Raw genomic sequence first — 13,039 nt, 5'->3', positions numbered from 1 at the left:
CTCTCTCTCTCTCTTTTCCTCTCTCTTCCTCTCTCTCCCTTTCTCTCTTTCTCTCTTTCATCTTTTTTTGGTCAGTAATGGGGCTTGAACTCTGAGCTACAGTGCCACTTCTAGTTTTTGAATGGTTAATTGCCTGGGCTGGCTTTGAACCATGATCCTCAGATCTCAGCCTCCTGAGTAGCTAGGATTACAGGTGTGAGCCATTGGTTCCTGGCTCTCATTTTGTTTTACCCCCCAATTTCCAACTTTCCTTAAGTGCTTGTGTCTTTATTCTGTTGGGATTAAGTTACTGCACATCTATTCTTTATTATCTGACTCAACCAAGTGCAATAATACTGAGAGGAGCTTTCTAGTCAAGCTGAGAGGAGCGGCTTCAAGTCCTAGTACCTGCTTCCATGTTGCTTGCTCTCATCTTACCCGAACCTACTGCTAAATAGAAAATTCCCTGGCTTTACCATTTAATTATCATATATCAACTTTTCTCCCTCTGTAAATAACTTGAGAGATTAAGAATTAAGGTATAAGAAGTATTTTATCCAGAACCATGGACTTTTGTTACATAAAATTTTGACAGACATATAAGACTTCAGTATGTGCAAGCAATGAAAAATGGAAGAGTTCCAGGCAAACTATTTTTCATGCTTTCACACACACGCACGCACGCATGCACACACACACACACACACACACACACACACACACCTCATCCAGTACTAGTATTTGAACTCAGGGCATTGAGCTTGCTCTGCTGGTGCTGTACTGTTTGAACCATGCCTTCAACCTGACATTTTGCTGATTATTTTGGAGATGGAATTTCATGGACTTTTCTACTGAAGTTGACTTTGAACCAAGATTCTCTGGATCTTAGCCTCCTGTGAATAGCTAGGTTTATAGGAATGAGCCACCTGTGCTGGCCATCTGTGCTTTTTATATGTCTGCCCCCACAACAACTTTGGACAAATAAACCTTACCTTCACCACTTTTTCTTCAATATGTGTGTGTCATGCAATACATATATGTATGACACACTATACATACATGTGTGTCATGCATTATACATATATACTGTGTGTGTATTTTTGCATCTTGTTAGCAATATAACCCGGGGCTTTAATGCATGCTTGGCAAGTGCTTTCCTCTGAGCTATACCTCCCAAGCCAAGATATCTATTTTCTAAGCTGATCTCTCTTTGTTATTTTTTTAAGAAAGTAGAGGCTGTTTAAGCAGGAACTCCAGGGCTGGGAAAGTGGCTCAGTGGTAGAATGCTTGCCTTGCATGCATGAGGCCCTGGGTTCGTTTCCTCAGCACCATATAAGCAAAAAGAAAAAAGCCGGAAGTGGCCCTGTGGCTCAAATGGTAGAGTGCTAGCCTTGAGCTGAAGAGCTGAGGGACAGCGCCCAGGCCCAGAGTTCAGGCCCCACGACCGGACCCCCCCCCCAAAAAAAAAAGCAGGAACTCCAACTTCCTGCTCCATCCTTAAACACTTGTGGTCAGCTTTGAGTACCTAGATCTAGAGATCCCAGCCCATGGGGGATCCTGGTGTTTCAATTACTATATGTATGGTTTTCAACAAGTCATTTAATTTCTCTCAATTCCATCATCTGGAAAATGGGAATAACAAGAATAATTAATTCATTCTGTAGTGTGAATATTCATTCATTCATTCAGTATTTATTGCTTAATCATCATATTTCAGGGCACTGCCTTGAGCATCTGCAGGGTATCAGTAGGCACAACAAAGATCTTAATACTTGGGAGGATTAAATAAATTAGAAAATATGCACTATTTGGTGCCTACTTTCTCTCAACACTCATTCTCTCTCTTTTTTTCCTTTTTTTGGTCCATCGTGGGGCTTGCACTCTGGGCTTAGGCACCATCCCTGCGCTCTTCAGCTCAAGGCTAGCACTCTACCGCTTGAGCCACAGCGCCACTTCCATTTTTTCCAAGTGGTATATTGGAGATAAGAATCTCACACTTCCTGCCCAGGCTGGCTTTGAACCTCAATCCTCAGATCTCAGCCTCCTGAGTAGCTAGGATTACAGGCGTGAGCCACCAGCACCCGGCTTTCACTCATTGTCTTTTTAAGGTCATCTTCCTTGGTTTCTTCTCTTCAGTTTCAATTTCTGAGATAGTCTTGTTCTTTGCCATTCCTTCTCTTTCATCTCCACTCAGCTTTCAACTCCCACCAATTCTTAGAGAATTTTGGATCTCTAGCTGTAGCTCAGACATCACCAATTACCGGCTGAACATTTCTAGTGTCTTGTGGATAACTCAGATTCTACAAACTTAATCTCCTATAGTCTCTTCTTCCTGTATTTCTTACTTCAGTTACTAGGTTAGCTGGAAACCTAGAGTTGCCCTGCATTCTGTCTCACGTGAAGTCAGTTACCAAAATCTATAACTTGCACACATGACATGCTTAAATCTGTTCTCTCTGTCTCTCTCTCTGTGTCTCCCTGACTCTTTCTTGTTTATTTGTGGATTTGTGTGTGTGTGTGTGTGTGTGTGTGTGTGTGTGCGTGCAAGTCCTGGGGTTTGAACTCAGGGCCTAGGCGTTCGCCTAGTTTACTTACTCAAGGCTAATGCCCTGCCACTTGAGCCATAGCTCCACTTCTTGTTTTTGATGTTTAATTGGAGATAAGAGTCTTATGGACTTTCCTGCCCCTGCTGGCTTCAAACCTAGATCCTTAAATCTCAGCTTCCTGAGTAGCTAGGATTTCAGAAATGAGCCACCTGTGCCCACATCTCTCCTTTTTAGACAGCTTTGAAGAATGTGTAAGTTCCATCCTCAGTCCTGCCTTCGGTGGCTTCCTGCTTTCTGTGCCCTGTTTTACCTCTGCTGCATCCTGTAGAACCCTATCTACCTGCCACACTCCTCTTGGGGACAGATTATTCTGAAACTGTACACCAAAAGTTCAGATCTCATATTTGAGATGTAATTCTATATGGACAAATGATTGCCAAATAACAAACCACTTCAGAATTTACTGGCTTGTAAATAAATGGTTGGCAGTTGAAGCTGATTTTCTGCTGTAGCATCCTCATACAGCTGGTCATTCTTAACCTTTTTTTTTGGTGCCAGTCCTGGGGCTTGACCTCAGGGCTTCTTTTTGCTCAAGGCTAACACTCTACCACTTCAGACACAGTTCCACTTCCATCTTTTTTAGTAGTTTACTGGAGATACGAGTCTCACCACCTTTCCTGCCTGGGCTGGCTTTGAACCAGAATCCTCAGATCTCAGGCTCCTGAATGGTGAAGATTACAGCTGTGAGTCCCAGAATTGGTACCTTCTTGAAGGCAGAAGCTGTGAAAACCTTCGAGGCCTGGGCCCTTGAACTTACACAACTGCAGATCTACATTTTGTTAGCACAGGCAAGCCAGCCCAGCATGGTAAAATAGATTCTGTCTTTTCGTAGGAACAGCTATAAAGAATTTATGACCACATTAATTTTACCTGTGGCTCCAGAAGACATATAAAATAATGTTCAAACCTCTTCACATGATACACACAGCCTTCTTATTCTGGGCTGATTTCCACATTCCCTGTCTTCAGCCATTTTCCCCTCACCATGGTAAACACTGTCACAGTCCCATGGTCTCTCTGTACAGAGGCACCATCAGTTTCTCATTATAAGATAGATTTCCACTTCCTTATTTTAACCCTATAGTAGCCATTCTTGAGCAAAAGTCTTTGTGTGCCTCTCTAATTATTTCTTTAGTGCAAAGCCTGAAAAATAGAATTATTTATTAAGTTTGAGATATAGAATCTAAAAAGAATTTAATACTTTCAAATTTTATTTATTATGTTTATTTATGAAGCAGGGTCTTGCTATGTTGCCCAGGCTGTTTTCATACTTCTGGATCCCCGCAACTCTCTAGTCATAGCCACTGAAAAAGCTGGACTACAGGTATATGCCACCACACCCAGCTCTTACAGTTTCTATAACTCATACCAAACTCTGTAGAAAGGCAGTAAACTGAACAGCCAGCTGTGAGAGGGCCCAGATTTAGTGAATAAATAAGAGGTACCTCATAACTCATGTGAAAAGGTGTTTTGTGTTTACTGTTAATCTTATTCCTGTGCTTCAAAGAAACATTCAGAATAGGTTCAGAGTGTTACTGACCTGGAAAAGTGAGAATGCTTTATATTAACCAGAAATCCTTTATCTTTTGGGAGTGCATCATGGCATTATAAAAAGACAGAAAATAGAGAAGAGGAAAGAGAAGTGTTAGGGATCATTTGACAGAAATTAATTTGGGCATATACGAATTTCCGTCAAGTTGGCTAGATATAGAGCTGTCTTGTTTTTCGCCATAAAGAATAAGAATAGGATGGGTGCTGGTGGCTCACGCCTGTAATCACAGCTAGTCAAGTGGCTGAGAACAGAGTATCTTGGTTCAAGGCCAACTCAGGAAGGAGAGTCCATGAAACTCTTTATTTCTAATTAACCACCAAAATATACTGCAAGTGGAGCTGAGGTATAAGTGGTAGAGCACTAGCCTTGAGCAAGAAAAGCTTAGGGACAGTGCCCAGGCTCTGATTTCAAGCTCTAGATTGGAGTGCGCGCATGTGTACACACACACACACACACACACACACAAGCTCTAGATTGGAGTGAGCACATGTGTACACACACACAAGCTTTTAGATTGGAGTGTGCACATGTGTACACACACACAAACACACACACACACACACACACACACACACACACACACACACACACACACACACACACAGAGGCTGGCACCAGATCTTAGGAGGCTGAGATCTGAAAATCACAGTTCAAAGGCAGCCAGGACAGAGAAATCTATGAGACTTTTCTTTGATTAACCAGCAAAAAAGCTGGAAGTGGAGCTGTGGCTCAAGTAATAGAGCAGTAGCTTTGAGTGAAAAAAGCTAAAGGACTGTACCCAGGATGTGAGTTCAAGCCGAAGACTGGTATACATACATATAAGAAAGTTATAGAAAGTCAGGAAAGATCTAATTGAGATCTGGCCATTGGTAGTTTATTGTTTTCATTTTATAAAATGAGGATTCTGCCGGGTCCCTCTTTGTATGTATCTTTGTTCCATTTTTTCTTTTCACAACTATTGCTTCTAATGTCACTGATTTGTCATTAAGGACTTTTAACAAAGAGCTTCTGTGGTTTGAGGTTCTGGAAGGGGAGCACAGCCACCAGTGCACTCTTGAGCAAAGCAGAGTCCTTTCTCAGGGATGTGTGTCTTCTTCACCTTCAGGAGGGACGCATATAGACCAGTGAGGGCTAGCCAGCCAGATCAGCCAGATCAACCCTGGTGATCAGTGGGTAACAGATGTCACAGTCACATCACCCACATTCCAGGAATATTATTTAAGAATTTGGAAAATGTCAGTTCTGTTGCCATGTCACTAGGTTGGTATCATGGAATAATTTATTTTGAACTTTATGGGTTATCAAACATGGCTTTCTTTTTTAAAAATTAGGGTTGGCATTTTGAAACCAACTTCCAGTTCTGCTTGAGAATGTTTTATAATTTTAGAGGTAAGAATAACTAATGGTAATCTGTTCATATTTAATGATCTGATTTCTCCTTTCTCTGTGAAGCTTTGCAAGGACAGATTGTTCAGTTCAAACTCTCAGACATCGGAGAAGGCATTCGAGAAGTAACTGTCAAAGAATGGTAAGCTAATCTGAAAATATTTTTTTTTTTGCCAGTCTAGGGGCTTGAACTCAGGGCCTGGGCATTGTCCTTGAGCCTCTCTGTGCTCAAAGCAAGTGCTCTACCACTTGCGCCAAAGTGCCACTTCTGCCTTTTTCTGTTTATGTTGTACAGAGGAATCGAACCCATGGCTTCATGCATGCTAGGCAAGCACTCTACCACTAAGCCACATTCGCAGCCCCATCTGAAAACATTTTAATTAAATGGAAATAAGTATTTACTTAGAGGAATCCATTTAAGTTGAGAAACTTCTTCCTATAATAACGTAATTACTTTGTTGATAATATGTTAGGAGAAAACACATGCATTCAGGCATTTTTATTTGAATGTGATTAATAAATGACTATTACTTCCCCCTGATTGTGTGTGTGTGTGCACATGCGTGTATGTGCGCATGTGTGTGTGTGCATACACAGGTACTGGGTACTCTTCCTTAGCTGATTTACTGAAAGCTGGCTTTCTACTACTTAAGCCACAACTCCATTTCTGGCTTTTTTGTTTGTTTGCTTTTTGCTTTTTGGCTAATTTGAGATAAGAGTCTCATAGGCTTCCTGCCTGCACTGGCTTCAAACCTCAGTCCTCAGCTCTCAGCCTTTTTAAATTTTTTTTTTATTGAGATTAAGTAATTACATAAATTTTACAAATTTCACAGTATTGGGGGATAATGATACTTAAAGTCACAAACACATTTTAACCTTTATAAGGCAAATTGTCATTATCATGGTCTATAATGTTTGTGAATTCTGTGAGCTTTGACAATACAACTATTTGTTCCACATCAGGTGATTTGTACATTTCTTTCCTTTTGCTTAGTATAAGCTGTTTGTTCTTTCCCTCTCATTCCCTCCCTTCAATCACTGCCCTTGAGTTGCTTAGTTCATTTTCTTCAATGTCCATTGCAACTGATGGGCCTCTCTGTTGTATATTTTCCGTTTCCTTTTGATTCTGTGCCCTCCTCCTAGCTTCCTCAGATGTGCATATGTGTGTGTGTGTGTGTGTGTGTGTGTGTGTGTGTGTATATAGATATACATGAATATCATATATGTGGTCAAGAACATGGAGTCCTTTAGAATGATCTCAGCCTCTTGAGTAGCTAGGATTACAAGCATGAGCCACCAGTACCCAGCTCAACCATATTTTTCTGTTTCTTTGAATGTTTATTTTTTTTAATTGAATGTCTATTTTTTTTTAATTGAAAGCTAGACATTCAAAACCAGTGTAGCAAATCAAGAAATCAGTTCCTTTCCTTCCAGGATTTTTTTTTTTTTTTTGGTCCAGTCATGGGGCCTGAACTCTGGGCCTAGGCACTCTGGGTCTAGGCGCTGTCCCTCAGCTCTTCAGCTCAAGGCTAGCACTCTACCACTTGAGCCACAGCACCACTTCCGGCTTTTTTCTTTTTTTACTTATGTGGTGCTGAGAAATCGAACCCAGGGCCTCAGGCATGCAAGGCAAAGTGCTCTACCACTGAGCCATCTTCCCAATCCCCCCTTCCCAGGATTTTTGTTGTTGCTTTTAGGATGTGAGGTGGTGGATGTTGTGGGTTTGTTTATAGTGATTTTCCTGGACCAATTCTGAAGTCTGTTTTCTCTATGCTTTGTTGCTGCTGAGATCTTTAATTAGCATAGAAGATCCAAAATGATCAGACACAGATTTCCTTACATATTTTAACCAATAAGGCTTCAACCCTTTGCCAAGACATTCTGTTTGCACATTGATCATATCTTGAATACTCTAGCAATTTCTAGCCCTCCCACAGCCTTTATTTCCTGCTTTAACTGGGCCTCAGGGTAAAGTGGAGATGATTTGATCAGGGCTCTCTCAGGTCTTTTTTGAGCATGTGCATATCTTGTAAAGAAAGACAGTAAAGATGGTGCCTGTCACTCACACCTTTAATCCTAGCTACTCAGGAGGATCTCCGTTTGAAGCCAGTCTGGACAGGAAAGTCTGTGAGACTCTTAGCTCCAATAAACTAAACAGAAAAAGCTGGAAGTTGCATTGTGGCTCTAGTGGTAGGTAGAGCACTAGCCTTGAGCACAAAGAGGCTCAGGGACAGTGCCAAGGCCCAGAGTTCAGGCCCCAGGATTGGTTTAAAAAAAAAAAGACAGTAAAAAGAAATAACGCCTTTTGTTTATTTTGTTTTACTCATCCTGGGCCTGAACTAAGGGTGTGGGGTGTGGGTAATGTCCCTGAGGGTTTTTCTTCTTCTTCTCCTCAAGGCTAGCTCTCTACCACTTGAGCCACAGCTTCACTTTCAGCTTTTTTGGTATTTAATTCAAGATAAAAATCTCACAAGCTTTTCTGCCTGAAGTGGCTTGGAACTTTTATTCTCAGATCTCAACCTAAGATTACAGACATGAGCTTCAGCACTTGGTAGGAAATAACACTTTTAAGAATGTCTTTAATAGGATCATGGGGCAAAAGTTCAGGAGACCAGACATAATGGTATGCTCCACACAAGAAATAAAAAGTGGTGTTTCATTGTTGCTTTTAATTGAGTTTTTCTAAACACTAATAATGCCAGTATCTCTTCATGTACACATTCTGTATATTATCGTTAGAGAAATTGTATTAAATATTTTACCCCAGTTGAAAAAAAAAGTCTTTAAAAAAAAAAGGTGGATCAATCAATGTTTAGATCCATGAATGGATTTGCAAAATTTTAGCCTATATCAGAGAGAATTTTTTTTTTTTTTTTTTTGCTTATGTGGTGCTGAGGAATGGAACCCAGGGCCTCATGCATGCAAGGCAAGCACTCTACCACTGAGCCACCTTCCCAGCTCTGGAGAGAATTTCTTGGTGCTTCATGAGACAGTAAATTGTGGACTAGGCAGCTCCCTATGGAACTCAGCGTGGAATTTATGTTGTTATTGTGAGTGCACGTGCAAAACCACCTCGTGGCTCATGTCTTTTCCTTTCAGGTATGTGAAAGAAGGAGATACGGTATCCCAGTTTGACAGCATCTGTGAAGTTCAGAGCGATAAAGCTTCGGTTACCATCACGAGTCGTTATGATGGCGTCATTAAAAAGCTCTACTATAACCTAGACGACATCGCCTATGTGGGGAAGCCATTAGTAGACATTGAGACCGAAGCTTTCAAAGGTACTGCAAATGTGATCATCTGTTTACCAAGTTGATTACTACTGTCCTTTTATCACTGGGTCCCCACGGGAAGCAACCTTTGCTGTTCAAAGCCAGCCCAGGCAGAAGAGTCTGTGAGACTTGTACCTCCTGTTAACCAGCAAAAGGCTAGATCTGGAGCTGTGGCTCTAGTTGTAGAGCCTCAAGCTTGAATGAAAAAGCTAAGGGAGGGGCTGGGAAGGTGGCTCGGTGGTAGAGCGCTTGCCTTGCATGCATGAGGCCCTGGGTTCGATTCCTCAGCACCACATAAGCAAAAAGAAAAAAGCCGGAAGTGGCGCTGTGGCTCAAGTGGTAGAGCGCTAGCCTTGAGCTGAAGAGTTGAGGGACAGCGCCCAGGCCTAGAGTTCAGGCCCCACAACCAGACCCCCAAAACAAAACAAAAAAAAAGCTAAGGGAAAACTCAAGACTCTGAGTTCAGGCCCCAGTACCAGCACAAAAGAGAACAAAACAAACAACAACAACAAAAACAAAAAAAAAGGTAGCATTTGAGTTGTAGTGGATTGTAGTTCTGTAGTCTATGTAATCATAACTAATATTATAATCACTTAGTTTTCACAATCACATTTTTAGAATTTATAAAATATCTGACCCCTATTTTCTCTATCCATATGATAGATAATAGATAAAGAAATAGACACAATCAGATAACTTGGGCAATTTGCTCAGTCGTCAGTATTATAGCCAAATGTATTGTTTGTAAGGTATGTATGTAATGTGAAATGAATGAAATGTGAAATCCTGAGAATTGAACCCACAGTTTCAAGTGTGTTAGGCAAATACTCTACCACTGAGCTGTACCCACAGCCCAACACAGCCACATCTCCAACCTAAAAGTGATAAAAATTTCAGTTAACCTAAAAGTGATAAAAATTTCAGTTTAGTCTTAATTGCATTCTTTTTAGATTCTATACAGGTAATATAGTGAAATCTTCCCTGCTTACACATAGCATTTTTGTGATCACCAAAGAATAAAATGTATGTAAAACATTTTGGAAATTCTTTGAAGTGTTATATAAGAAAGAGATGCTTTCATAGGCAGGCACTGGTGGCTCATGCCTGTAATCCTAGCTATTCAGGAGGCTGAAATCTAAGGATCACAATTCGAAGCCAGCCCAGGCAGAAAAGTCCATGAAACTCTTATCTCCCATTAACCACCAAAAAGCTAGGTGTAGAGCTATGGCTCAAGTGCCAGAACACCAACCGTGAATGAAAAAGCTAAGGGATGGCACCCAGACCCTGAGTTCAAGGAAGGAAAGAAGAAGCAGGATGCGGATGGGAGAGGTGGAGAGGGAGTCTTGTGAGGGAGAGATAGAAGTATTTATGGTACTAACAGGTTTTTTGTTTTTTGTTTTTTTTGTGGGGGGGGTGTCCGGTTGTGGGGCCTGAACTCTGGGCCTGGGCTCTGTCCCCCAGTTCTTCAGCTCAAGGCTAGCACTCTACCACTTGAGCCACAGCGCCACTTCTGGCTTTTTTCTTTTTGCTTATGTGGTGCTGAGGAATTGAACCCAGGGCCTCAGGCAAGGTAAGCACTCTACCACTGAGCCACCTTCCCAGCCCACTAACAGTTTTTTTTTTTTTTTTTTATAGGATTCTTCATATACTTTATTTCACATTTGATTCTTTTTTTCTTTTTTCTTTTTGGCTGGTTTGTGGGGCTTGAACTCCAGGCCTGAGCTCTGACCCTGAGCTTTTATGCTCAAGGCTACCACACTACCACTTTGAGCCACAGTATCACTTACGGTTTTCTGGTGGTTAATTGCCGATAAGAGTCTCACAGACTTTCCTGCACAGGCTGCATTCAAACTATGATCCTCAGATCTCAGCCGCCTTCTGAGTAGGATTATAGACATGAGCCACCAGCACCCAGTGAATTTTAGTTATTCTAGGCCATTAAGCTTTCATATCTACCTATCATAGAGATAGGTAAATATGATCATTCATAGATGGATAGATGGATAGATACATAGATAATATTTTCACTAAAGTTAAGTGTTCCCTTGTTGCCAGATTCTGAGGAAGATGTTGTTGAAACTCCTGCCGTGTCCCATGAGGAACACACACACCAAGAGATCAAGGGCCAGAAAACACTTGCAACTCCTGCAGTTCGCCGACTGGCAATGGAAAACAATGTAAGTTGTCTTACTATTTAAGTCTAGTGTCCATGTCTAGGTCTATGAGAAGTGATAATAGCATCTGCACATTTGGGAGAGATGAGAAGACATTACCATAGAGCACCTGCCTAGCCTGAAGCCCTGAGTTCAAATCCTGTATTTCCTTTAATTTATTGGGCAAAGGTAGAGCTGTAGAAGTGATTCGAATCCATGTTTAAACTTTGATAATAGCAGGAAAATGTGTCATCTGTTTAGATCAAGTTGAGCGAAGTTGTTGGCTCGGGAAAAGACGGCAGAATACTTAAAGAAGATATTCTCAACTATTTGGAGAAGCAGACAGGAGCCATTCTGCCTCCTTCACCCAAAGCTGAAATCATACCACCTGCACCCAAACCAGAAGACAGGACTGTCCCCAGACCTGCATTTACACCACCAGTCTTCACAGGCAAAGACAAGACCCAGCCTCTCACAGGTAATCAGGACAATAGTAATTAAGGACAACAATATTAAGTTGAATGGTGAGAATCTATAGATGAATGTTTAGGATGGGATAGTTTCAGTTCTTACTAAAGGAAAAATTCAAATCCAGCAATATGTTTTAATTTTGTTCATTATTCTTTTGTGGGTTTTTTGTTTTTTTTTTTTTTTTTTTTGGTCGGTCGTGGAGCTTGAACTCGGGGCCTGGGCGCTGTCCCTCAGCTCTTCAGCTCAAGGCGAGCGCTCTACCACTTGAGCTACAGCACCACTTCCGGTTTTCTGGTGGTTTATTGGAGATAGGAGTCTCACGGTCTCTCCTGCCTGGGCTGGCTTTGAACCGCGACCCTCAGATCTCAGCCTCCTGAGTAGCTAGGATTACAGGCGTGAGCCACCAGCACCCAGCTTTGTATTTTTTTTTTTAATCGATCCTTAAACTCAGAGCCTTGGCATTATCCTTCAGATTTTTCCACTCAAGGCTGGTGCTCTGTCACTTGAACCACAGCTCCACTTTCTGGGTTTTTGATGGTTAATTAAAAGTAAGACTCTCATAGGTTTTTCCTGCCCCATCTGGCTTCAGACAGCAGTCTTCAGAGGTCAGCCTCCTGAGTAGCCAGGATTACAGGCATGAGCCACCAGTGCCTGGCCTAATTTAGCATATACATTTTTGAAGCAATAAGCTAACATAGCTATAGCAAGGAGCCCTGTGTATGTACTAGTTTCTGGTCAGTGATACATGATCACATTTGTAAATAGTGTGGGCTGTTTTCTAGGCTTTCAGAAAGCCATGGTGAAGAGCATGACTGCGGCCTTGAGGATCCCTCACTTTGGCTACTGTGACGAGGTTGATGTGACTGAGCTTGTTAAGCTACGGGAAGAGTTGAAACCGGTCGCTTTGGCTCGTGGCATTAAGCTCACCTTTATGCCCTTCTTCCTAAAGGTGAGACTTCATTCATCTTGATCAAGGCTTAATTAGGACTTTTACATTTTGTTCTGCAAGTAGATAGTGTGTGAACTACATATTACTCCACCCACATCCTAGAGCTAACAAGGTGCTAGCCATTATGTTTTGTGTCATAAGAATTTACACAGTTGAAAGGCAGCGTCTAGTGGCTCATGTTTGTAATCCTGACTACCCAGGAAGCTAAGTAGCTACTTCTATGTTTCGAACTCAGCTCTTTTTACTGCCTGCTGGTGACCCCTAGTCTCCTTTGAAGCATAGATGGACCAGCTTTTTACTATATGAAATATCCCTCTCTTTAAAAAAAAAATTCACACATACATATATTTTTAAATTCTTTATTATCTTTAAGTGGTTATACAAAGGAGTTGCTACTTAAAGCAGTGCATGAATACAATTCATCTTGGTGAGTGTCACCTCTTCACACAAATAGATTTTAATTAGAATAATCCCCTTGATTACTCTCTTTCCTCATCCCTGGAATATCTTTTATTGTTATTTGTCTTTAATGCACCAATCTGAATGAAATAATCTGTACTACAAAAATAAAATTTAGGACATTTTTTTCTGAACTAGCATACAAATTTTAAGAACATTCATAAAATTCTACAAAAGGACCAGGTACAATGGCTCATGCTTATAATCCCAGC

The 13,039-nt window shown here is 41.3% G+C and overlaps 1 protein-coding gene across 1 annotated transcript in view; it reads left to right on the top strand.

Annotated features, from left to right (window-relative positions):
* Positions 1-13,039, top strand: part of Dbt (dihydrolipoamide branched chain transacylase E2) — a 38,812-nt gene that overhangs the window by 12,530 nt on the left and 13,243 nt on the right. Inside the window, exons 4-8 of the mRNA XM_070007818.1 lie at positions 5,590-5,665; positions 8,623-8,804; positions 10,851-10,972; positions 11,210-11,426; positions 12,202-12,368. Coding sequence (XP_069863919.1) covers positions 5,590-5,665; positions 8,623-8,804; positions 10,851-10,972; positions 11,210-11,426; positions 12,202-12,368 — 764 coding nt within the window. The remainder of the gene's footprint in view (positions 1-5,589; positions 5,666-8,622; positions 8,805-10,850; positions 10,973-11,209; positions 11,427-12,201; positions 12,369-13,039) is intronic.

This window comes from Dipodomys merriami, unplaced genomic scaffold, assembly GCF_024711535.1.
Source record: "Dipodomys merriami isolate MVZ:Mamm:240054 unplaced genomic scaffold, mDipMer1.0.p SCAF_7, whole genome shotgun sequence".
NCBI classification, from domain to species: domain Eukaryota; kingdom Metazoa; phylum Chordata; class Mammalia; order Rodentia; family Heteromyidae; genus Dipodomys; species Dipodomys merriami.
This window is presented reverse-complemented; position numbering and strand designations above follow the sequence as displayed.